The 27,338-nt window shown below is 36.9% G+C and overlaps 1 protein-coding gene across 2 annotated transcripts in view; it reads left to right on the top strand.

Moving 5' to 3' along the window:
* Positions 1 to 27,338, top strand: part of LOC124879231 (venom phosphodiesterase CdcPDE) — a 58,048-nt gene that overhangs the window by 10,433 nt on the left and 20,277 nt on the right. For both annotated transcript variants that reach the window (XM_047383648.1, XM_047383647.1), the window contains exons 6-23: positions 332 to 429; positions 899 to 978; positions 2,329 to 2,448; positions 2,709 to 2,818; positions 6,025 to 6,090; positions 6,210 to 6,282; positions 10,254 to 10,362; positions 11,102 to 11,224; positions 14,223 to 14,254; positions 14,486 to 14,613; positions 15,556 to 15,625; positions 15,727 to 15,814; positions 15,997 to 16,172; positions 22,163 to 22,208; positions 23,519 to 23,673; positions 24,329 to 24,464; positions 25,472 to 25,549; positions 26,421 to 26,553. In XM_047383648.1, the coding sequence (XP_047239604.1) occupies positions 332 to 429; positions 899 to 978; positions 2,329 to 2,448; positions 2,709 to 2,818; positions 6,025 to 6,090; positions 6,210 to 6,282; positions 10,254 to 10,362; positions 11,102 to 11,224; positions 14,223 to 14,254; positions 14,486 to 14,613; positions 15,556 to 15,625; positions 15,727 to 15,814; positions 15,997 to 16,172; positions 22,163 to 22,208; positions 23,519 to 23,673; positions 24,329 to 24,464; positions 25,472 to 25,549; positions 26,421 to 26,553 (1,821 nt within the window). The remainder of the gene's footprint in view (positions 1 to 331; positions 430 to 898; positions 979 to 2,328; positions 2,449 to 2,708; positions 2,819 to 6,024; positions 6,091 to 6,209; positions 6,283 to 10,253; positions 10,363 to 11,101; positions 11,225 to 14,222; positions 14,255 to 14,485; positions 14,614 to 15,555; positions 15,626 to 15,726; positions 15,815 to 15,996; positions 16,173 to 22,162; positions 22,209 to 23,518; positions 23,674 to 24,328; positions 24,465 to 25,471; positions 25,550 to 26,420; positions 26,554 to 27,338) is intronic.

The raw sequence follows: 27,338 nt of genomic DNA, 5'->3' as shown, positions 1-27,338 counted from the left end.
AAAATGTAAGTCTTGTCACCTGTTCTCACGCTATATTTTATTTTGCCCATTTTTTATGAGGTATTTATAGAATTGCAGCCAAATACCTTCACAATCTAAAAAATCTTGTGGGAGAATACCATTGTAAAATTTTCTTTTTATGGCTATTGCCCTAAATTTGGATGTGATTGCATGCAAGCGTTATTAAAATATAATCAACTTTGCATACATGTCTACTTAAAGCCCTTCCATATGGTAAGTGACAGCACCTTTGTAAGTTATCAGTGTGTTTACATTAATGTTTAATTGAAGTATCTCTTCCCAAGCTCTTTTTGTCATTTCTGTCTCATAGCTTCAAGCAACAGCCGCTGCTGCTGGTGTCTCTGGATGGACTGAGGGCTGAGTACCTGCAGACATGGAGTGATCTCATCCCTGTTCTGGACAAACTCAGTTATTATCAAACATATTTTGCTGTATTCTGATGATGTATAACAAGAACAAATTCACGTACAAACCAATGAAGTAATTGATTTTTTTTCCCCCATGAAGCACTCATTTGCATTTAATGATTAGAAAATAATTCACAGGAAGGCTATCAATTGCATTCCCTCCTCTGCTGTCAAGTTGATTCTGATTGTTAACACTGAAATGAATGTCAGTTATAAAACTACAAGTAGCGACAGGATTTCTCATTGATTCTCCTGCTTTTGCCTTTCTCAGGTAGTAACTTTAGCTAAGATATTTAATCATGCATGCTTAGGTACTTTTTATGAATTGCTGTTGGTCATATAAAGCTATCTAAATCATATTACATAATTGGCAGTGACGCACAAACTGGTTCCCTCATTCCAGGGAAGACTAATGGAATTAGTTTCTTCTACATTATTGTCCAAGATTCAGCCTGTTATGTCATCTGCAGGAAACTGTGGGACATCGGCTCCCTTCATGCAGGCAGCATTTCCAAGCAAGACCTTTCCTAATCACTACACGATTGTTACGGTAAAGGCACTTAGAAAACTGCACACAAATCGATGCACATCTCTGCAGGCCTGGAAATTAAACGTTTATGCCAGGCAAGGTAATCCTATCTGCCGTTTATTGAAGTGTAACAACATCTTCACATACTGCATTTTTTTTTACTTTCCTTTTATAATTTACTAAATGTAGTAAGTAAGGTGGAAATATGCAGGCAAGCATTGCTGTATGACTTAAATAAACATAGATTTACACTATCATCACGGTTAACGGTTACAGTAAAGTCATTCACACAACTGAACATTTTTTGCATACCTGCAAATGTAAGTCATATGCAAAAGGCAAACAATATTGTCTCTTAACCTTGTTCAGTTTTTAGCTTTGCTGAGTCAATATTTGGGAGAACCACTTTTCACTGCAAATACAGATTAAGTCTTAAATCAGATTAAGTCAAAAGCACTAACAGCTTTGTACATTTAGACGGTGAATTTTTGCACATTCTTCTTTGCAAAATAAATGTTGAATTCATCAGTGGCTAGCAAACCTCAAGCCTTGCTGCAGATTCTCAGTTGATTTATGCCTGGACTTTGACTTGTCCATTGTAGCACATATAGTGTTTTGCATGTAGACTGCAATTCTGGTCTCATCTGACCAGAGAACTTTCTTCCACACTCTTGTCATTTTCCCTACATGCCTTGTGATAAACTGCAAAGAATACTTCTTTCTTTCAACAATGGCTTTCAGTTTGCCACTCTTCCAAAAGGGACTATATGACTAATAGTGGTCTTGTCAAAACATTCCCCCAACCAAGTTATAGATCTCAGCTGCTCCTCCAGAGTTACCATGAGCTTTTTGGCTTCTATTTCTTTACATTTACAGATAATGGATGGAATGATTTTCCGTGAGAAGGTAAACTATTGGGATGTTGTTTAATAACCTAACCTTGCTTTAAGCTTCTCCACAACTTTATTCCTGATGTGTATGCTGTGTTCCCTGGACCTCATGGTGCTGGTTGTTCCCTAATGCTCTCTAACAAACCCCTAAGACCTTCACAGAAAACCTTTCTTCATAGTGAGATGAAATTACATACAGATGGACACTATTTACTAATGATGTGGCTTCTGAAGCTGGTTTGTTGCCCTAGGTTTCTAAATGGTGAGAAGTTAAATACAAATGCTAGCTTTGCTACCTTTCCTATAATAGGCAACACAAAAATATGCCAGCAAGTCTTGATACATGACTAACTGCTAAAATACAACAAATCTACAGCATTATCAGTGAATAACACCTTTTACAGACATTTTTCAAGAGAGTATTGGTTGTGATTTAATTTATCTCATTCTATTTCTCACCTTAACCTCATTTGACCTTCAGGGTCTGTATCCGGAGTCCAACGGTTTGATTGACAACAATATGTATGATCCAGTGTTTGACGCCTCTTTCAGCCTGTCCAATTCTGAGAAAAACAACTCAGCCTGGTACCTTGGACAACCTGTGAGTCCTTCTAAGATTTACTCACTGAAGTTGACTTTTACTCAATTATGTTTTATATATATTTTTTGTTTCCAGTTGAAAATGAATCTTTTATTAATCACTGATGTATATTTACATTTAGAGTTCTCCTTTAATTGTAGTCTTACATTGTGTTATTCAGAGATGTAAGGTCTCACACTTGTAAATACGGAAATGAACAGTTATTGTAGGAGTGCTGCTTCAATTTTCACTGAGCTATCATGCCATATTTTCCTGAACAGATTTGGCACACAGCTATGAATCAGGGCCTGAAATCTGCAACTTTTTTCTGGCCTGGATCAGATGTCAAAATCAATGGAAGTTATCCTGACATCTACCAACCTTACGATGGGTAAGATGCAGGGTGCATTGAAAAGCCTTAAGGTGGTTTCCAAGGTTGTTAGTGTTATTGGGGCGACAGGATGTGACAATCCTCTATTTTTGCCATTCATCATACACGTCGCGGGGGAAAAGAATCCTGGGCAAGCATGTCTTGTTGAGGCATGTTGGGTTGATGCATTCTTGCCTGTAGTGTCCAATGTTACATTTCAAACTGAGTGTGATCAGTAAGGATCTTTTGTGGCTTCCTTCACCAATGCTCCATGTAGGTTGTATATATGGAGTCAGAGCCCTTGCAAATTTAATGACTTGCTAAAGAATTTACCTCTGAGTATAATTGCTGCTTCTAAAGCATACAGACATTCAATGCATTAGGCATTCCTGATCACTGAATCACGGCTTAAAGCTAAGCCTGGCCTTTGTTGCAAACTATAAACACACATAATGTGTAGAAGACAAGACATGACCTACTGAGTAATAACAGGATACAGACTTAGTTTTTGTTCTTGTGCCAGAATATCTTGAAACAGCAGCCTGTAAGTCCTAATTATTTTTGAAAGGTCATGAAACTGAAGAATCTCAGAGGACTGGGGAATCTAGTGTCTACATAATATCAGGGTTCAGGTCATGTGCTCCAAAACAAGTTCCACTGCCCTAGCTGAAATACTTTTTGGTGGACTTTTTTAGTTCTTTGCTTTTAGAACCAATGATAAAGGCAATTGTGTCACTTTACACATCTACTAATTTCATGATGATAGAGCCTTGTATTCCATGTGTACAAAGTAGAGATGTTGGATCAATTAGGACTGCAAAACCTGCTTGGATATGCTTTTTATGCACCCATGAGGCCTTTGCATATCTGTCCTTTGATTCAATTACGCGGGAGGAGAAAATGGCATAGATAAATATTGATCAGGCGTCGCTTTTGCTGCAGTGGTTACTACAGCTTGTGCATGCCATCGGACGACAATGCTACAAAATTAACACAACTGCAAGTCAAATATTGTAGCAATGACCCAATAATAACAGACAATGTGATTGCGATCATGTTTAGACATACATACAAATCTTTCAATACACCAACATATATGAGAAGGTATGAAACAGTGTGACTGCAGCTGTTTGGGTTTCTCTCATGTAATTGCAATGCCTCCAACAACCTCCACATGTTGTCTCTGCTTTGTTTGCCTCAATTGGGTGTGCCAGTAAGGCGAATGAGTTCTTCTTTTCGGACACAGATGTCTTAAGTATGTTGAGTGTAAAGGCAAGGCATGTATTTATTATTTTTACCTCTGCCTTTCTCCCTCCCTGTTGGATGGAGTAAGGGGGAGTCAGGTTTAGTCTAAACTGGCTCAGTTATGGTTGAGGTGCAAACACACCCTCCATTTCTGCTACCTGTGCGACCTTTTACTTTTCCAGTGGTTATAATCAGTCTGACAGAGAAAGGTACCCCCAATCCTTGTGGTTTTTAGTATAACAATGGCCACCTGTGGGCTCTACATGGACATACTTTATCAGTTTATTATTTTACTTAGTAACCCTACACATAGCCCATTCTAAAATGGCCAAACTCTAACACTCAGTAGTTTCTTCTAACCTTCCCAACAACCCCGCGCCATTCCAAACCCTTTGTGAAGTGCCTTGAGATGGATTGGTGCTATATAAATAAAACTGAATTGAATTAAATGTATAATAATATATAATGTCATGACTTATCTTGCAATATCATATCATGCAATATCATGTATTGCAGTACAATCAATTTAAATCGATATGAATCTTTTTTAGTTTGAGGCCTGAATGTCAACAAGCTGGTTTGATTTTGTTATTTAATTTTTTTTTTTAGTTCATTATGTATTCTTAAATGATGTTTGCTGTAGAGTATTGGCTGCAATGTACTGAAATACAGCCAGAAAGGCTGAAGTCAACTAAATCAAACACAGGCCTCTCAGTCCTGATATCTATAAAGACGCAGAAGAGGATGTCTTCTCTCTGTGCCTTCCTTTTTATCTTTATGTAGGAATGTTGGAAGCCTCTCTGTCTTAATAGATGTTAACAGTATCAGCCTATGTCAGGCAACTCACCTATGATACTCTTTCCTGGCATTTTTGACATTTATGAAATCTAATCTATGGGCAAGTTTATTATAAGGTCTTCCTCAGACAGCAGCTATTTGCACCACATTCACGTCTTTGGTGTTCTCAACAGGTTTTTGACGTCAATCCATGGTGTATTTTTTCCAAATAAGACACGATCAGCATTTGCTGCATCAAAGCCAGTGGTTTAGGCGTATTCACACAGAGACCTGATTGTACTGCTTAAAATAACTCAATCTGTCAAACTGGTACACAAATATAACAAACCACAAGTTGTTTAGAGTCAATCAATGTGCATAGTCATTATATGTCTTTAACATAAAGCATGGAATTTAAAAGAGATGGTGAACAAACAAATGTCTTAAAACACTGCTAGAGATCTTTGTAAAAATATTTATTTGCATTAACCTTATTGGAGAATTTGATTTCTTTTACAGACCAAGATGTTCATTTCTAAAGAGACCAAAAACACTCTAGCAGCTGTTATTATATTATTCAGTGTATCTGTTTTGCTTAAAAGATGCAAAGTCTGCATGATGAACGCGTCAGATAAACAGTAATAAACCTTTCAGGTATATTCCTGTCAGGCCGATTGAGTGTGAGGAATGGGTGTGGGAAGAAACTTTGGAGGCCGTGACACATTGTTGCAAGCACGTTTTGACACAGAGAATGAAAATGTCAGTCAGTCAGTCATTTTCTACCGCTTATTCCATACTGGGTCACGGGGAAGCTGGTGCCTATCTCCAGCAGTCTATGGGCGAGAGGCGGGGTACACCCTGGACAGGTCGCCAATCCATCGCAGGGCAACACACATACAACCATGCATGCACACATTCATACACCTAAGGGCAATTTAGAGTGACCAATTAACTTAGCAGTCATGTTTTTGGACTGTGGGAGGAAGCCGGAGTACCCGGTAGAATGAAAATGTGAATACTTAAATTAAATTCAGTGTTATATACTGCCTAACACTAGCCTTAATGACAACCCATAATGTTGAATTCATATTACATGTTGTACAGTTTATTGGCTGGCCTGAAAACAAGTTGTTAATATAATTTATATTTGGAATAAATTGTTCAAAAACACACAGCACATACTGTTGCAATCTCTCTGTTTTCAGTAAAGTGCCGTTTGAAGAAAGAGTATTTACTGTTTTGAAGTGGCTGCAGCTGCCAGATGATGAAAGGTTAGTTTCAGTACAGTAATGTGTATTCTTTTCAGATTATCCCTCTGATTATCTTATTGAAGTTATCATCAGATCTGCAGTTATGCTTTTATGATTCTAATATTAAAACTGTCCCTCAGGCCTGATTTCTACACACTGTATCTGGAGGAGCCTGACAAATCCGGGCACAGCTTTGGTCCTGTCAGCGGAGGGGTAAGGCCATGTGACGTGTTTATCAGACAATAAGGAAGCAAAGGAATTGATTAGTCAGGAATAATCCACATCAAACACTGATATATTTTAGTGTGGTAAATCATTCTCAGTGGTATAAAGGTGTTTTACAGATTGTACAAGAATGAAATGATGTTGTTAGTTAAATGTTGTTGGCCAATAAAACCTGCATACGGATCTTAGCTTCCCACAACAGTAATTAAACCGGCTAAAATGAGGCACTAGATAGTTGGAATTCAGAAGTTACTATAAACAGTGAAGGAGATAAACTCATTTACAATTAAATTTGCATACACCTGTCCTTTGGCTTTTCACTGACAAAATTAAAACGGGGTTGTACATGTACCTTATATAGCAGGAAACAAGATTTCAGTCTAATGAAAGACCATGTGTTACAAATTATGTTCTTAGTGACCAAGGATCCAGTGGTCTTCAGATCACCATCAAGCTCCTTCTGTGCAGCTGTTGGCTGATATTTCACTTTTATCATAATCATCTTCACCCCAAGAGGCAAGATGTAGCATAAACTGTAGAGTGACTAATGGATTGATTCGTCAATTTCCAGTTAATAGCAGCAAAGGTTGTCACTTTTTTACCACGCTTCTTGCCGATGGTCTCGTAACCTGTTCCAGCCTTGTGCAGATCTAGTCTCTTGTCTTTGATGTTCTGTGACAGCTCTTAAGTCTTGCATGGGTGCAATGGACAGTTGTCCTTCATATACAAAATGAAAAGAGATCAGAACTCTTTCTTATTGATTTTTTTTGATCGGGTTGTGTACAATCCAAACATTTTGACTGGGCTGTGGAGGTTCAAATACACATTTCCCTCAATTATATGCAAATCATTTGACATTTTTAGTTTATATTCTGTTACTCCTCTGTTAAATTCCACATACTGTTTATGTGTTTGAGAGCAAACTTACCCAGAATTAAGTGGCATTATAAAATAATAAAGATTTTAGGGGAAAAACAACACCTAAAAACTTACCAGTAATACACTGACAGTATATAAGCATCACATTCCAGACCAACTACTTGTTATACTCAGGCCCTCCACCCATTAAGAGAGTTCAAGCTTACCAGGTTTACTCAGCAGGCCACCCTGAACTTCTGCCAAACATCTCCAGAGTTCCTCCCTCATCTCCATCCTATCATTCCTTCTTCAGCATAGTATGTACTAGCAAAATTATTATTTTCCCTACAGTCAACTAAACCTGTTTCTAAAGTTGCTTCAGAGTAAACAGTTGATATTTTCCCAAAGCTTTGGTGTGGAGCAAGAGGAAGAAAGCTCTCAAAATGACCCTGGATCTTCTTTCCTCTGCCCATTATAAAAGCAGGTCAATTTTACTTTCTGCAAGAAACAAAATTCGAACCATAAAATTCGAATATGCTGGGCACTTCAGAAAGTTGGCAGGGACCGTAAGACTGAATAATGTGCAGCTGTATTTAAGCATGACCATGCAGTTGATTAAAAACGACGTATATACTTAGGTTTGACAATATTTGTTGCCATTCACGTTTTTCATTTAGATTTTGTGTGGCTGGTGTTCAACTGAGTACCGTTGTAGAAACAATTAGCTCATGTGTACTCCTTGTGGTCCACTGCTGTTTACGTGTCACAGTTTCTACATAAAATGTTGACATTTAGAATACAAGGTGGTAAAGTTAAAAGCAATAAAAGTAGTGACTCTGACGTAGGGTCGAGCTTTGATGTTGAGATTAGAAATGAGTATGGAGGTAGTTTTGATAAACTAAAGTAAGTCATTTAGATGAAAGAGAAGATGCCTGTTAAAACTAACTGTATACATGTCCTCTGAAACAGACACAGTCTCAAAGTCAGGGTCATATACTGACAGAACATCTGTTAGGGCCTCATGAAATCTTGTTAAGTTTAGCATATTATTTTAGGACAAGTAGGAAATCAAAGAGTTCCATAGACCTTGGAAAAATCTGTTAATGTGTATGCATTTATGAGGGAGTAGTAAAATGGAAACCAATAAGTTTGGTAGTTTAGAGAAAGATCTGAATCCAAGATTATTCTCAAACAAGTTTGTTCAAACTAAAGACGGTCCAACATCACAACAAGGTCAATCACTGTCTTGAATAGAAATGACATATTTACAAGACAAATAATTTATTGTTATTATGTGTAGTAAAGCAGCAGAAACCAACAGACCTAACAGCTATGACAAGCATGCTGCTGATTCTGTGTAACCGTATCTGTAAGGAGGTCTATTTAAAGTAATAGCAGTGTGGAGTTCAACCAGTGAGGTCTTTCATTCTGTGAAAAGCACAGGTGTCAAACAGGTAGTCCCTATTTAAAGGTGAAGGTAGCAGAGGTTGTGCCTTCTGGTTAAAGTTGATGCTTCTCTGAAGATCAAAGTAAGATGGGTCGTTCCAGATAGTGTTCAGAACAGTGTACTTTGGTTTAAATGTTAATCAAATGGAACCAAAACCCAAAAGACGTGGAAGAAAACAGAAATTTGAATGGATCAGAGAGTACCGAGCCAATGATCATCTCTACCTAAACAGCGCTTTCAATAATCAATACTTTAGATTATGCTTGAGCCTGCAAGAGTGGAACAATGAGATTTTTTAACGGTATTTCCAAATACCAAGCAAATGAGCACAGCTGTGTGTACACACTTATAAACAAAAAATAAGAATTATGATATATGAATAATTTCACTTTATTTACAAAATTTTTGAGAGGTTAAAACCTCCTCCATGAACTCCATCAAACAAGCTGTTATAAACTGAAAGGTCATCCTGTGTGCTTTGGCAGCAGGTGTCTCCAGCTGTTAAAACATGAACATCCTGTTCCTGCACATTAAGCCTTTTAGGGGAGGAGTTCATGAGGATTCATTATATTCTCATGAAAACAGAGACAAAGCCTCTTTACAGCAGACTCTGTTATGGTTGAATATCCAGGACGATGAGATATTTCAGAGAAAATAAGCTGCAGCTTACCGGAAATTGATGTTTTAAACATGTGTAATATGCCAAAGCTTAAACAGTAGTGTTTTTTCCTCCACCAGCTGTTTCATTTTGGATCATTTAGTTGTTTTTAGATGTTGCTCATCTGTTTTTGTAGTCATCTTGTAGTTTCTCTTTCAGGAATTAGGTTTTGGGCACTCTGTAATGAAGAAAAAATGTATTTGCTATTATAGTACCAGTAAGACAAAGCCTCAGTGGGCAGTGACATGGTTTCCTGGCTTTTCCTTAAACATCCTTACAAATGTCCTTTTGTCTGCACATGATAATTTGGATCCGGTGGATGAAAATTGCACTGGATGAAAATTACCTGTTAAGGGGTAGTCCTCCGTTATTCTGTTAGTACCACTGCCAATCAGCTTTAATGTGTTCAGCTTCAAATTTCAGTCTTGAAGGTATTGATTTTGGAGAAGAAGCTTCTTTTATTAGCCGTTCTAATTGTCCATTAGTCTGTTTAAATCTACTTCACTGTAAACACGAGGGTATTGACAATAGTTTCCCAGCAATTTCCAGTTCATGGGAGGATTGAACCATGGTGGTTTTGTGATTGCTCCAGGACACAAATTGGCATTCTAACAGGACAATTATCTGAAACACACTTTAAACTAGTTGTTGAATAGATAAAGTAGACTAAATTTGTCCTCTTGCTTAAAAGCTGGATGTGTGCCACGAAATTAGCAATTGATCAGTTATGACTAGAAGAGTGTGTATATTAATTCTGGACATGATTGTCATAGTAAATTTAGACTTTTAATTCTTTGAAATGTTCTTCTTAATTGGGTGCAATGTTTATACAATTTCTAACTTTAATTACTTTTAATAACAAGAATTGGACTCACGAGAATGAATTCACTGGAACCCTTCACTTAAACTTTACTTTATTTAATTCTATAATCTCTGCCAACTTTCAGCAGAAAAAATATTTTTCTCTCTACTGAATGTTTCACTTGTTTTCTGCAGATAATTTCAGCAATCCAGGGAGTGGATAAAATAATGGGTCAGCTCATGAACGGCCTCAAGCAAATTGACCTACATCGCTGTCTCAACATCATTGTTGTTGCCGATCATGGTAACTCAGCACATCTTGAACTTTAATTCAGATGAATATTAATCGTTAACACCATGAATATTGTCGGTTTTTCTTTAAATATTTTAGTCTTTCATGATTGTGAACTAGGTCAGTTTTTAGTGCCAAAGAAATCCTTCAGTTCTGGTTGTGAATAAGCTTATTGTGGAACATTTAAAGAGAAAGTCCATTTGAGTCTTATAAACTTTCTTTGTTTGTTTGTTTGTTTTGCTTACCTCCAAAGGAACCAAACGTTTGATCATCAATGTCTGACAAGCCAAGAGCTACTCATTTTTTTTTTTTTGCTAATTGTTTTGATCTGTTTTTGGATTCAAATTATTTTCATCAGTTTCGTCAAAGTACATACACAGGAATAGAACAAAGTTAGGAAAACACTAAAGCTGTTTTCCAATCCAAATAAAACTGATGGAGCTCTCAGTCATCGGTTTCCCTCAAAGACGCAAATACCATAGAGTAAAACAGGTGAAGGCAGACAGCCTGGCATCCTGCTTGTGTGTTTATGTAGCTGGAGTCCAGGCTCTCTCCAGTTTCTCTGCCCACTAATTGATAAGTGTGGTTAATCACCATACATTATGCTTAAATGCACCGTAGCTGTGCTATTCCACCTCACATGAGATTGTTCACTGACTCACTCAGCTAGAAAACGATGGTGTGTTCTACTTTTTGAAAAACATTAGTTGTTCTGTGATGAACATTAATGCAACAGCTGAATACTTTGCAGGTATGGAGGAAACCAGCTGTGACAGGAAGGAGGTGATGCAGGAACTGGTGGGGGATATTAGTAATTATTTTGTCAACGAGGGGCCAGTTGGACGCATCAGAGCCAGGAATAAAGACTTTGTTTGTAAGTAGATGTATTACTGATGGACATTATGCTTTTAGGCCTTGCTAATCACAGTGACTGAGTAGGTATCAGTGCAGAATGTATTATGAAAAAAAAAAATGTATCTGTTGTTTTTCTGTCAATCGGTGTAAAAATAGTGGACCTGTTTGGGTTTCACTGAAAGGAAACAATGAACGTGTTTCCCTTTTACTGGATTATGTTTAATCTCTGAGTGGTCGCACAAACTACCTGGGCAACAAAGCATACCATTCAAAAGAATGTCTGTAAAAGATAGGAATGATGAAATCTACAAACTACCTTGATAGCTCCATAATTCACAAACAAGTTATTGTACACTTTGGGTGCTCCTCTCACGGAATTCAGACTGGCACATCATGTCACGTAGCAAAGTACTCACTGTACACTTGCACAAGACAAAGCCAACCCACACAGCAATAACAATGTTTCTTTAAGAGCAAAGAAGAAAATGTGGAAAAAGCTACTAGAAATGGCAACAAATCACCCTCTGAGCATAGCCAGTGCATCTGATTTTCATGGGTGTGGTTGTGATGCATAAGATGATTGATATGAATGTCAGGGAGAAGATAAAGATATTACAATAACACCAGGTTTAAGGCATGGTCCCAAGTGCACCTTCAAATCAGTAAATTGTTTTTATAAAAACTAATTGTAAGCTACAAATAAAGTTGAACATCATAACTTGGCATTCAGTGTGAATAGAGCTGGCTATTGTCACTTTTGAAAACAATTATTCTTTATAATACAACGGTTTGTAAATGTTTTTTCCCACCTTACAGATTTCTTATGGGTTGTTTTTTTTGTCACATTTAGGTTTTTCTGACCACCAAATTCAAAAATCGGACACAGATGGCCTGTATAAATATAAAAAGCAGTTTTGATTTTTGATTTTATTTATTATGGAAGAAGGCTGTTAAAACCAACCTGGCTCTATGTGAAAAAATAATCGCCTACTAAACCTAAAACCTGATTGTATCACCCTTGATCTTAACTGTCACCAGATTGTTATGTTGCTCTGAAGGAATTTTGGCTCACAATTCTTAGCAGAATTGTTTTAATTCAGCCACTTTAGACAATGATGAACAGCGTGTTTAAGGCCATGCTGCAACATCTCAGTGATTTTTAAGTCTGGACTTTGGCTAGGCCACTCCAAAACCTTTCTTTTGTTTTTTCTGAGCCATTCAGTGTACTTACTGGTGCGCTTCGGCTCACCATCCTATTACATAACTAAAGTGTGCATCAAGTGTTTACAATAACTGGCAATAAGTCTTTTATGTTGATCTAGAAGAATGTTGTCCTTATCCTGTATGCAGAATAGCTCTGGTTCATTCAAGAGTTTTCATGTCAAAAAAGAATATTTAATTTCATGTCAGAGTAACTTCATTGTTTCAGTTTGACCACTACAGTAGACAGCCTTCAGTTTATTGTTTCTAAGCCATTAAGAGGGTGTGTTGTTGGTGTGCTTTAGACCAATGTTCTGTTGCATATGAGCACCGACTTCAGGTCACAGACTGATAGCTGGACATTCTCCTTCAGGAGTTTCTGTTAGAGCAGAAATCATGATTCCATAAATAACAGTTAGTTATTCAGGTCCTGAAGCAGCAAAGCAGCCTCAAATCATTGCACTACCATCACTATATTTTACTGTGATGGTCTTTTTCTGAAATACTGTTAGTTTCACACAAGATGCAATGGGATGCAAATGTTCCGTTTTTGTCTTGAGGTCATCAAGATGTCTTTGGCAAATGTGAGTTTAGCTGTATGTTACTTTTAGTAAGTCAGGAACTGTTCCATGGATGCTAAATTTGCTAAGTTGTTTTCTTATTGTTGAATCATGGACCCATAACTTTCCAAAGTGAAGCCTCAGGTAAGGAATTGTTGAAATGTTGTTCTGGATTTGTTTCGGACCTTCTGGATGAGTTAATGAGTTCTTGGAGTACTTTCACTAGGCCAGCTATACCTGCCAAGGTTTTCCTCTGTGCCAAGTTTTCTCATCACACCATGGTTTGCAGGTTCTTGACTCTATAAATTTATATAAATTAATATTTTCATAATTCACATCATATCACCAATCCCAAATTAATTGACTTTAAAGGATTCATTGTATTTCTTGTCGTCACTCAGATTAAAAGTACATTATTAATTTTTTACCAAGGACATCTGAGCCTAAAAAGCTGAAATGTAATAAATAAACTTTATTCTCTATACCAGCACACTGCCATTAAGTAAGTTTAATTAAAAAAATCCAATGGTTTAAATTTGGTCAGAGTAAAAATTGAAATGTGCACTTTACAACCCAACAGGTTTTTGTCTGTGATTTGGAAATTACTCTGTGCTTTGATTTTAGTGGAATTTAAAATGCCAGTCAGTCATTTTCTACCGCTTATTCCATAGTGGGTCGTGGGGAAGCTGGTGCCTATCTCCAGCAGTCTATGGGCGAGAGGCGGGGTACACCCTGGACAGGTTGCCAGTCCATCGCAGGGCAACACATAAACAACCATGCACACACTCATTCATACACCTAAGGGCAATTTAGAGTGACCAATTAACCTAACAGGCATGTCTGTGGACTGTGGGAGGAAGCCTGTGTACCCGGTGAGAACCCACGCATGGACGGGGAGAACATGCAAACTCCATGCAGAAAGACCCCCGGATAGGAATTGAACCAATGACATTCTTGCTGCAAGGCAACAGTCCTACCAACTGCGCCACCGTGCAGCCGGAATTTAAAATATCGGTATAAAAAAGAGTTTACATACTCTTGTAAATACTTTTTTTTTTTTTAAACATTAATATGCCTATTGTGTAAAGTGAAGTGCATTAATGAAAAAATTACAGCTTAATGGTGTAAAAAATGTACCGCTAGGGATAAAATATTTTGATGGGCTCCAAACTTAATTTCATGTGACAATAAATTTGTTTTGCCTTAACAGTGGATTAAAAGTTCTGAAATGACCAACATATGTTTCTCTCTTAATAGTGGACTCTGCAGGACTTGTTGCTAATATGAGTGTAAGTATTTATTTTAACGGCCTAAATAATTACCGTATGGATGGAAAAAGTAACCCTTTCATTTGACAAATTAGTTCAGGACTTTAAACTTTACGTTTAAAACCAAAGCTTTTAAACTACCTGATTTATGCAAAGTTTAAGTTGTTTTTGATAAGACATTGACACAGCTAATGTCCTGCAAACAATGAATATTTCATATAAAATCAGTGTTTATGGTTTTGGTCATTGAAGTGCAAGAAGCCAGACCAGAAGATCACCCCTTACCTGAAATCCAACCTACCAAAGCGTCTCCACTTTGCCAACAGTCGCCGTATCGAAGATGTCACTGTCCTGGTTGAACCAAAATGGCTGTTTGAGAGGTATTCATTGTGTATTTGCAATTTGTTAGAGCTAGAGCTTCTATTTTTATTTTTTTAATCATCCAGGATGTTTTTTTTATGCACTTTGACAGCAGATGAATCAACGTGTTCTTTCAAATTAAATTAGTTTGAGTTTTAAGAAAATTTGATTATTTTATTTTAATCATTGGTGATCATTTCTCATATTTCTATTACATACAACATAAGCATCTGAAACACATTTATTAGAAAATAAGGAGTAAATACAAAAATTTCAGAAAATAATGAAAAATCAAATGAAGTTATAGCCAAGATTTTAGTATTTTTATGATTATCTGTCAGCCTAATTAATTAAAATTGGTTTATTTACAGGTACGAAATGAAAAGAAGTAGGGATGGAAGGCTTATCTGTGTGTACAAAGGGTTGAATTGACCCAAAGTTATCAAAAACTGATGGATTTTATTGTTCTAACAAAAATCTGCCTGTTCTTTCTTCTTTTTTGCACACTATGTCACATTCACCGTTATGAATACAGCAGACACAAGAGTGACATGGCTTTGGGCCATCTGTTTTTCCCAAAAAGATGTTTAACATTTTCCCATTTTCCACAAGGATAAATGTCTCATGAATAAATATGTGAACTCCAGCATAGCAAGAAAATCATTAACTTTTATGACTGGGGGATTTTTTAACCTTATTTATAAGTCATTATTATTTCAGGACATTTTTCATCTTCTGAAAAGGGTGAAGGTTTCTCATGGTAATAATGAGAAAGCTAGAGGCCAATGATTGAACAAGCAGCTATTTGTTATAATCATGTCGTGGTTATACCCACAGCATGATTCATTTAACTTTTCCCCATTCTTTAAGGTTTGTTTTTTGCACCCCTAGACATTCACTTTTATAGCTTTAGTAATGCACAGCTGGGAACAGAAATTTCAAAGCTAAATGTTTCCCCACAGTTATCCAGGATCACTTACATTCTGCTCAGGTGGGAATCATGGCTATGACAACGACGCTGAGAGCATGCATGTGAGTAAAGAGTTCTCCACCCACTTGGAAACCTTCCCACCCTTCTTTCAAAGCATGGAAAAACACAAAAGCACAGATTTCTTTTTCTTTCTATTTTACAGGCAATGTTTCTCAGTTATGGACCCAAATTTCAGCAAAAACTCACAATTGAACCCTTCGCTAACATTGAGCTGTACAATTTAATGTGTGGTAAGTGGTTTTTTTTTTCTTAAAGAATAAGAAGTGCAGATTTAGAAGTGCCAATTGTTTTACTCTAAATTTAAAATCCATCATTAACATTATTGGCTCAAAAAGCCAAAAATAAATACTGTTTTTGACTGGTCAAAGAGCTATTTGTCTAGTCACCAATGCAATTCTTATTTCATGCACAGATGTGCTGGAGATCACTCCATCTGACAACAACGGGACCCATGGCAGCATGAATCATGTTCTTAGCAAGATCTTTTACACCCCAACACACCCTGCAGAGCAGACTAGGCCGACTCAGTGCCCACTTATCAGCCTAACCCCTGAAGATGAGCTGGAATGTACTTGTAGGACCCTGGTGGTAATGTCTGTTCATCCTTTCATGTTTAAGGCTAAAAACTATACAGAGCTAGCCAGAGTGAAAGGAAAATGCATTTTCTCAGAAAGGAAAATAAAAAAGGCTGCTTTACATATGTCCATAAGGAAATGCACTTGAAGCCAAATCAAACTAGAGTTCTCAGCAGCTATCAAGGTCAAATGTTTTAAACTTTATCATTAGCAGATAACAATTGTTAGAGTAGAGAAATACTGTATTGGCAATTTTTTAATCTTACCAAACAAAATTGCTTATTTCTGTTTTTGTGTGTTAAGTGAATCAGCCTGTACAGCGTAATATGCAACCTCCCAAAACTTTGTTAAAGTGAGTGGAAATTTGCTTTTACCTTATTTTACTTTTCATATGTTTCCAAGACGAGAAGAATCCTCCATGTAGGATAGACACTAAATACAGTGCTAGGATATTTTTTTTGATTTCTCCTCTTTTTGTGTTCCTGTCACACTAAAGTATTTCAGATCCTCAAACAACTTTTATAACTAAAGATCACCTGACTAAATACAAAACCAATTTTATAAATAATGTTTCAAATTGTTTTAAAGGGAAAAAAGCTGGCTAAAGCAATGTGATCCAATATGAAAAGTATTTGCCCCCTTGTTAAATCATGAATTAACCATCTTCAGTTTAATCAACCTGATTACTATCATCCTGTTTAGTCAAGAAATCCTTGAAAAACAGACTGTCCGACAGCATGAAGTAGTGAAGTAGCCTGTGGTGGGCCAGACTTTAGCAAGGACAAAAGGTGTGCAAAAATTGGAAAAACTTCAATTTAATAATGTCAAAAATGGTTAACAAAAAGTCAACTTCAATACAAAAATAACTCAGACAATAAATGACATGAGTTTGGGCCCAACTCAGCTGAGTTCAACTGAACAGTAACAAAACTCAAACAAAACTGACCTCAAGACAAATAAAAAAAGGCTACTTAAATAGGGGTGGAATAACCTAGACTCACCAAATGGGGAAGGCACAACATAAGAGGAACAACAAATGGAAACAAACACGTACAAAATTAACAAACATAAATGACACAAATTAATCTTTAACTTACCACAAATAAGTGAATACTAAAAAGTGATAAAATAACTAAGAACTTTAACAGGTTAAGAATAATGGTATGTTCCTGGCTTCCACCTCCAGCTGGTCTGCGTTTGCAGAACCTCAAAGATAAAAAAAACAAGTATAAGTAAACCATTCAGACAAATCTTAACTAAAGTGTGCAGTCATTAGAAAATATCTGTCTAAATAAAATAACTTGAACTTGAACAATGAAACAATACTAACAATTTGTGGTGGTGATAGAAACATCCACCACATAGCCTAAAAGATTTAAAAAAGCAACACATCATCATCCAATCTAAAAACATAATGTGTAGAAATAGTCTGGAAAGGGTTTTAAAGCCACTTCTAATGCTTTTGGACTGAAGCAAGCCTCAATGAGAGCCATTTTCCACAAATAGAGAAAACATGGAATGGTGTAAAATTTTCCCACAAGTCACTGACCAATAAAATGAATAATAAAAACTGAAGCAAGAGAGGCAATAAAAATGTTTGACTCTTTAGTTTGAATTAACATCAATGCTTTTGATTTACCATAAAAACAAGACCAATGGCATCCATGGGAGAGGTCTGGAGTAAAATCCTTGCTGACCAAAAGGAACACAAAGGCCCATCTGTTATGATTCTGGCACGTCTGCTCTACCCTGTCTCCCTGGCTGCAATCAGCAGATTAGATGCACCTGGTGGCTGCTGCTGTGCAGTGCAATCTGTGGCATGCCATACACCTGTGTCTTCCTTGACAAGCAGACGGTGCCAGATTTTTGATAACCATTCGTGTGAGTAGATATCCAGCGTTCCTTCCTGTCTGATCATTGTTCTTGACCTTGCTTTGCCTTTTGGATTTATGCCTCTGCCTGCCCCTTGCCTGACACCTCTTGTTCTGATCGTTGACCCTGTTTCTGTCCTTGGATTATTGAGCCGGCCTATCCCTCGGATTATTCAGCCTGGAGTCACTTCTTACCTGTGCTGTGGAGATCACCGCCTGCCGCCCACTGAGGTTTCCCCTCTGGGTTTCAAGTTCCACTCAAGACCAAAGCAGGTTATTGGCTTTTCTGATCCCTGCAAAATCTGGAGAGACTACAAGTCACTAATCCCTCTTTCTGCCTCAGTGATTCCTGGAAGCTGTGAGGAGTGTTTCCTGTGTCACGTTTTCCTGTGGCTGAATAAACCTTTTAAACTTTCAGTAGTGTCTGGCTGAATCTTGGGTCCGCCTTTTTCTGATTCGTAGCACCATCTCATGTTTTCCAAAAAAAATCTTAATGATCCCCAACACTTGTTTGATGATTATTTTTTGAGACACTGTAGAAACTACCAAGGAGCACCAGGCATTCATTGAGAGGCTGTTTAATTGAGCTCGGGTTGAACAAACAGCCAAAGTCATTTTAGTTTAACAACCTCATATAGTATATATGGAACAATCTATTTCTATACCTAAGTGTGTTAACCAATACCGCATTTTACACACATTAAATCATGGTGGTTGTAGTGCGAGTCTAGGGTTGCTTTGCTTTTTCAGCGCCTGAACAACTTGCTGATATTGGTTTACCAAACATTCTGCTCTCTAGCACAAATCTTATTAACATGAATACAGCAAGAGTTGATTGGATCAGTGTGGAATGCTGGTGTTTTACACTGTCCTTTTATAATCCTTTAGAAATCTGCAACGGTACCTGCTTAAAATTATCCACACCATTTACCGATCTTATTTTACTTCATCGTTTACTGATTCCCCCACATTCCTAAAACTAAGAGTTAAAAGCTATTTGAAACATGCATTTGAGACCAAAATTATTAATTCCCTGCCAGATTTAGATATATCTCTAGTAATTCAACCAAGGAGTTTGTTTCTCATTAGAAATGAGACAAGTATCTCTCTAAACTTATTGAAACAATGTAGAAAGACTATCAGTTTTGAAAAACGTTATCTGGTTTTATTTTTACAATTTATTCAAAAATAAAACTCTCACTCTCATAGTGGCCTGTGATCCTGAGAAACGTTATACTTTTAACTTAGTTTATCCTTTTAAAAATCAACAAAAAAGTTTTTAATTGCATTATGGGAATCAAACTCTTCTTATAATTGCTCACCGGCTTTCTGTCACCGTTATTTTGATGGTTTTTATCTTTGGTGATATTCTGGCTGGGGCATTCCACAGTTTTTATATTACTTCCAGTCAGAAGAAACATGTTGGTCAAATCAAACCTGCCGTATGTAAAAATGACCTGATACAGGCTTATGTTTGCGTTGTTTGGTGATATTTTAACTTTCAGGTTGTGACTCACTGCTGTCCATCTGTGTGAAACTTTACAAAAGCTGTGCTTCTGCCTTGTGAAACCGAGCTTTATTTTGTAGTTTTGGAGCTCCTGTGGACACAGGAGTCCGGCATGAATCCCCTGCTGTCACATACTGTTAGCCAGTGTGATGTATTGTCTGAGCTGACATTCAAGTTTAAAATGGGAGCGTTTGTTCCTGCCACCTTTTCTTCTCCTCTTACGTTTGCGATACCCCCTCTAATAGTTTGCCCTCTCCTCTTACTTTCTGTTCTGGATGTGGACATGCTTTGTCCAGCTCTCAATGCTACTAAAAATACAACCAGAACAACCTCAGCAATCCTACTGCTTTATTAAATCGGGATTTCTTATTAGACTGAAATTGATATATGCAAAAGGCTGATTGGGTGGCATCATTAGAGTTTACATAAACAGGGCTTGGGACTGTTTCCCAGGGTCAACATTGTGCCATTGAGGAAGATTGACCCAGATATTACGGCATGATATGAGTAACAAGGACATGAATCACGTTTATTTTTTAAAGGGTTTTTGTGGCATTGGTGACCTTTAATTGTTTGAAAGAAGGCAGACAGGAGGTGGGGTGGAGAGAGGGGGAAGACATGCAGCACAGGCCTCCAAGTTTGGAAGTCCCAAACCCAGGAATCCGGGACAGCTGCGTCGAGGCCTCCATATATGGGTTGCACGCTCTACCGCTACCCACTATACCCTGACATGACTCACTTCTGAGGAGTTTTGTTAGATACAACAAGATTTGTTAGATCAGCAATTTCTGTAAGGCAGCCCTTTTAGAAATTTAGCAGCTGACCTTAAAACTCAGTAATGAGAAATTTTACAGTTACAGTGTTATTCTAAAACACATGATTTCTAACTAGATTTGTGTAAAGTGTAAAGTTTCAAAGCACAAAAAGTGCTTGTATGCCAAACTATAGAATACCACTTTGTGGATGCAGTTGTGTGCATAACGTTTTCGCATTGACAATAATGACAGTTGGGAGATCAGCCTCCTTCAACAAATTGGACATATGAACAAAGATTATTTGTACAAAGTAAGTTCTACAAACGATTGATTCAGAGGGGCTGAACACATTTGCTACCCACACGTTTCAAATGTATGTTTATAAAAAAATGTAAATGTATAATTGTATTTTCGCTTCACAATATTTCCCCACTTTGTTTTGTGATCTAGCACAAAAGAACACCCTATAAAATTGTATTAAATACTTTGGCTGTAACATAAAATGTGAAAAACCTAAAGCTGTTTCAAAACTTTTGCAAGTCAACATAGATTAATCATATTAGCTGTTTACTGTTCAAGGGAAGCCAGGGTGTAATGTAACCATCAATGATATGACTTTGCATAAACTTATCCTTAGCTGTATGGAAACTCAACAGTTCAATATTAGCCTTTTCAGACATACCTTACATCGTGGGGCAGATAAGTATGGCAACAACACAAAACAAAAAATTGCATTTTGAAACATGCAAAAAGGGCTTGAGGCATGACCAGAAACAGAAGGTCAAGATATTGTGACATTTACTCCCTACTGTGGGTCAAGATGTAAAAATTCTCGCCTCTGACATTTTTCATTCATTGTTTTCTACATCTCAGCATGAATGATAAAATAAAACCTAACATACACCCAGTTTAAACCCAGTTTATTTCTCTTTAGGGTAAAAATATCTGCTGTATCATTTCAAAATTCCAATTTCCTGTTAGTGTACTGGACTTATCTCCTGCAAACTGATGTTCCTGCTTTCCTGGATAAAGATATTATGCTGACCTTGTGGTCCTTGGATGACTATGTTTTGCGTCTAAAGTCCTTTGGAATACAGTAAATGTTTGCTAAGAGGTGGATAGCCTTAGAGCACTGATCTGTATATCATCGTGTGTTGGACAACATTTAAGATGGCAAAATGAAGTCAGAAACCCCTCAGAGAAAGATAAAGATCTGACAAGTTTATACAAAACTCAATCTTCAGGTTATGTGGAACTCTTTGCTTGTTGTTCCACGGAAGTTCTGGAGTGTTTGAAGTATGATAATGAAACCAGGTAGACACAGCCTCACTTTTTCCATTGAAATTCAAGCAAACATCCTGAAATGTGCAACCAGTCAACATGAATAAAATTTTTCTTTGTGCAAATGGACTGAAAGAGTAGCCACACAAGAGCACCTGGGACACAATTACATTATTTTAGGATAAAGCGTTTTGGAAATGGCTGCAAGTGGAAAAAACCATATGTAATACAGTAGTTTATTTGTGGACAGGAAATCGTGAATTTTTTTAATTTTGGATTTAGAGACAGAAACAGTAGTTTTATAGAGATCAGCTGGCCATTACACTGAAAAGATGGAAAATACTTCTGTCACATTTAGCACTATTGAATGAGACTACATCGTGATATCCTGGAGAGATACAAGTGTGTGTTCTGGGCCCTCAAGTCAAAGGCTTTTCTTTGGGCTCTGTGTGTTGGCAGACAATGAAGGTTCTAAAACTTTAGCTAGCGTTCTGTAAGTTGTAAAAACATATTTCTTTCTGCAATTACTGTCAAATCTTTCACATGGTGTTTGAAAACTAAACTAAATCTTATGTGTTTCCATTTTTAGGCTGTAGAGGAAATTAACAGCCGTTTGAATATGAGCATGGAGGAGAGTAAGTAGTTTTGATAAGTGTTTGTTGAAGTAGTTTTCTAAATATCCAAAATAATTTTTTACGTCTGTCCGAATTTGAAAAATTCAAGTTTGTAAAGGAGTAAAGTAGGCAAGTTTTTTTAATCTTGTTTGTTTTCCACGTTGAAATACTTAAAATACTTTTAAAAATTATTATTATTTTCTGTTTAAGGGTTTGTCTATGACCGAATTTTGCTGAAGCAGCTACTACCCCCTCCCAAAGACAGTTTTAAAGTATATTATTTGTCACAATATAAAATTTAGATGCAAATAGAAGCCACAAGTGAAATAGACTGAAATCAGATTTAAAAAAATGCAAGGTTATAGATTTAATATTTTGTAAGATGTTGTACGTCTGTGTTGTGGTTGTTTCCATGGATATATATAGAGTAAAGGCAGAAATTTAGAACAGCTTTTCTGCTTCCAAAGGATTTCTCAAAGCAGAGGTTAAGTGCTGCTTATCAAATTTAGTTGAAAAACAGATTATAAGCAAATACAGCCACCTCTAGAGGAACAGGACTTCTGGTAGTTTGCTTGTCTAAAGTAAGTAGGTGTGTGGTAACATACTGCCAAGGCAGAAAGTTATCAGCAATGACCTTAGAGAAGCAGGCATAGTGGCCTGTCATCCTGAGAAGAGTTATAAAGCAGATAAAGGTATGTCGTTGTACAGTAGCTAAAGATTGACCAATCCCAACTTCAGTGGATGTCCCAGCAAACTCACAAATCATTCAGTGCTTACATAAATGACACAAGGAAATGCTACATCTTGGACTCCGCAAGAATTATTTGCTATGTGAAAATTACAGTTTGCTTAGAACAGTAGCCGGCCTAAAGCATAACTTTCTCTAAATAAGAAAGTGGTAGCAGTATTTAGGTTTGTAAATTTGTTTCTATGTGCAGCACAGGAGGTCTGTGTCCTTTGGACAGATCACACTGAATTATAGATTTTTTTCTCTACCATAATATTGTGGAGTCACATGAGTGCATCTGTTTGGTCAAACTCATTAAAATTTTTAAGAGTTGACGTAATACCGTGACTTAGTTGTTTGTTTTCCACAACATTCAAATACTATTACATGTAATCTGTTTTTATGGACTTTAAACGTTCAAACTCCCACTATATTCCACCGGGTTAATGTAGGCATCTACATGCAATGATTCAGGCAAAAGGAATATTTCCACAATGAACATTGTAGCTCACCAGCCTTCCTGTCTAGATTAGTGAACACATTTGGTTTACCAGGATGCTATTTACAAGAAATGATTATATGATTTGCATTTATCCTGTTTCAGAATCTGCTGCAGAGGGGAAGCACATGCTGTTTGGACGTCCCCAAATGCTGCAGCCTGACCAAACATACTGCATCCTCCACCAAGAAGGATTCATCAGCGGCTACAGCAATGAAGTGCTCATGCCTCTCTGGAGTTCATTCACCATAGACAAACCTGTAGGTACAGAAAGTAAATAAAAAGACACAGTTGAATAAATCCTTCATTGTTGAAATCCAAACACAGCATAACCCTCATTCAAACAAAATCTAACCAGCACACGTAACTAGTTTTTAAAATTCATATTTATTGGGCAGCTTTACTAGATTACTTTTTTATAAAAATTAGGAGCATAGAGCACAAGCAGGGTTGCTGACTTTGAAATACAAGACTTGTGGTTCAAAAACAAGCTGTGTCAGTAGTTGCAATGCTTGCAAAAATATTGCAGAGCTGGCTAAAATGACTTGAGAAAAAGCTACGTGACCACCCCCATCCCCCAAATCGACTACAGAGGAAACTTGGAAAAAACTCTGAAAGCTTTGGGACCTCATAAGTGTGAATTCCTGGTAGATTTGGAGGATTTAAACCTCCTTCAGAAACGGAGAGAAAGCTCAGTTTCCTAGTGTATTACCACACCAAGCTTTACAGGTATTTAACGATGTTATTAATCGCCTTTTTATGCTTTTGTTTCTTTGGTATTGGTGTCAAGATTTTCCAAGCAGACCAAACCAGAGCTCATCATTCATATCTATTCAACAGTCAACTACTGGTCTGATCCTGCTTTTTTGATTGGTTTAAATGACAACTAAAGCATATTTTTCCCAATTTTATTAGACCAACTTGGAGCCTTTGCCACCAGTAATACCTGACTGTTTGAGGGCTGATGTAAGATTGCCAAAACTTCAGAGTCCCAGTTGTGATCAGTATGATGCTGCTAAAAACATAACCAACGCCTTCCTGTATGCACCAAGTATGTAATAATGTCTATGGAACACTATGAAAACCGCTTTTAAAGACCAAATTGTATTTTACTTTATTCAATGACTCTTGTTGCAGTTTTCACAGGGGCTAGAGAAACAGCCCCTGTGAAAACAGGGAAAACACTTCATTAGAAATTTTACCACGGAGGAGAGTAAGTAGCCGTGACAAGTCTTTGTTCAACAGTTCTATTAAAGTCCTGTGTGAGCAAATGTTAGGCAAACTGCAGTATTTCACTATTAACCAAATCTATTCTTCTAAGTCAGTCCAAATGTAATAAATTCAAGTGTGCAAAGCAATAAAACAGTTCTAGGCAAAGTGTGAGGGGTCCGGTTTTGATTGTTTGTTTCCCATGTTGACATTCATTTTTAATAGTAATTTCTGTTTAAGGGTTTGTTTACAACAGATTTTTGTTGAAACAACAACTACCACCTCCCAAATACTGTTTAAAGTGTTTTATTTGTCACAGCAATATAAATTTCAGATGTCAGAATAAGCCACAAGTGAAATGGACTGAAAACAGGTTAGGAACAATGTTAGGTCATAGACAGATGTCATCAGTATAATCATATGACCCACGTCATCCCATATCAACCACGTTTGTAATGACTTCTATCTGACTAAAACCTCAGTCTGCTACAGATGTTAAGCCACTATGACACACTATGAAACCACTTTTCAAGGCAATGTTAGTCCACTGAATGAATGTCATTGTAATTACATGGAAATATGCTTTTGGGTGGCCTTCAGCAGGCTGCTTAGGATATCTAAAGGATGAAATAGTTTCATTGGTGGTTTTGGGCATTTTCAGCCCAGTAGGAGTTGACATTTTAAACCTAATGTACTCCATTAACTGCACTATTCTGGCTTACTTGGAAACTCACACTGTGGTGGATGAATGATTGTGGTAAAATTAACTAATTCAAATAAAGAGCTGTAATGTTTTACTTTTGATATTTAGAAGCATAGAAGTGATTAGTCATTTTTACGTTTTTACAGATCTCAATGCAAGCGCCGACCAGCAGTACGATGCCTTAATAATGAGTAATGTTGTCCCAGTGTACCCTGCATTTAAGAGTAAGTTCAGGTTTTATTCCTCTAAGCCTGAAACAACAGGATGAAAATGTTTCCAAAATCATTTGTCTTAATTGCTTTATTGGAAATGTCATAGTCTGCAAACCCCTGATAAAATGCCAGTGTTTTGTGATGTAAAAAATAAGAGCAAGATAAATGTTTCCCAGCCTTTTCTGACTTTAATGTTACACATATTCTGTATGTTTTAACTGAGAAACAAAAACGGAAGCATTTCAAATTAAAAAAGGCTGCATAGGTTTGCACTCCTTTAAAATGCAGCTTTACTGTATCAGCTTTTGATTAAATTTGAGTCTTTTCTGCCAGGAGTCTGCCAGCATTCAATGTCTTGACCTACCAATGTCATTGGTAGGTCAAGACACTGGATGCTACCTTATATAGGTCTATGAGCCCTTCTTTTTTAGGTGACCTCACAGATTTTCTGTTAGATTTCATTCAGAACTCTGGCTTGGCCATTGTAAAATATTATTTTTCCTTTCATTAAGTCATTCTTTTTATTGTATCAGGGTAAATGGAAAATGCTGAGAATTTTATTTGTATCATTCTCCTGACTGATACATTTGTACATTTAGATCCTTTTAATCCTGTATACCCTATATGGTGCTTCAACAACGTCACATTATTGGAGCTTTTCTATTTATTTTACATTTTGACCTTCAACAGATTTGTTTTTTATAGCTGACTTGCGGAAGGCAAATGTTACATTAAAGTTGGAAAAAGGTCTTAAATATATATATTATAATTTTAATATTGGTCTCACATTATTTTGTTGCAAAAACCAGGTAATTAACCAGGGGTAAAAAGAATTTTATTTCCACTGTACTTCTGTTTATTATAACATTCTCTCCTTTCTCAGGAATTTGGGATTACCTCCACAACACTTTGCTAAAGAAATATGCTGCTATATACAATGGCATTAATGTGGTAACTGGACCAGTCTTTGATTACAACTATGATGGCCGATATGACACTCCAGAGCAGATACAGTTGTAAGTTTAATTTCTGTAATAGGGGTGTATCATCTTAAAACCATTTTAAAGCTTTACTCGCCTGAAAAAATAAGAAACGATGAATAACTTTCAACAATTTTCAACATCTAGACGTATGTCTTATGTAAATATAAGCACATTCAAATTTCATCCCTACTAAGATAACTGATTATTTAGGCTATATAGTAAATTTAGATGAATATTACCTTCAAAACAGGCACTATAATTGATATGATCTTTTCTTAGAATAGAATGGTTTAGATCAGAGCATATTCATGTGTTAGAACGGCCCAGCAGACGTCCAGACCTAAATCCAGTTGAGAACCTGTATTAAGACTAAAAAACTGGTTTTCACAGAAACTCTCCATCAAGTCTGACTGAACTTAACCTATTTAGCAAGCACAATTTAAGACCAACTTCACTCACTGGATAACCAAAGCTGTTAGAGACATGCCTCAGAGGACATGCAGCCAAAAGTGTTTCTACAAAAAGTTCTGACTCAGCAGGCTGAATAGGAATTCAATTCAATTCAATTCAGTTTTATTTATATAGCACCAATTCACAACACATGTTGTCTCAAGGCACTTCACAACAGTAAGGTACATACATTCCAATTAATCCTAACAACTGAACAGTACAGTCGGAGTTAGCTTTTTATTCAAATTGGATAAAAAGTTTTTCAATCTAAGGAAACCCAGCAGATTGCATCTAGTCAGTGACTTGCAGCATTCACTCCTCCTTGATGATTAAGTAGAGACAGTGGACAGTCACTGGCGTTGACTTTG

The sequence above is a fragment of the Girardinichthys multiradiatus genome, chromosome 13 (assembly GCF_021462225.1).
Source record: "Girardinichthys multiradiatus isolate DD_20200921_A chromosome 13, DD_fGirMul_XY1, whole genome shotgun sequence".
In the NCBI taxonomy this organism is placed as follows: domain Eukaryota; kingdom Metazoa; phylum Chordata; class Actinopteri; order Cyprinodontiformes; family Goodeidae; genus Girardinichthys; species Girardinichthys multiradiatus.
Note: the sequence above shows the minus strand (reverse complement) of the source record. Positions and strands in the feature narration are given on the sequence as shown.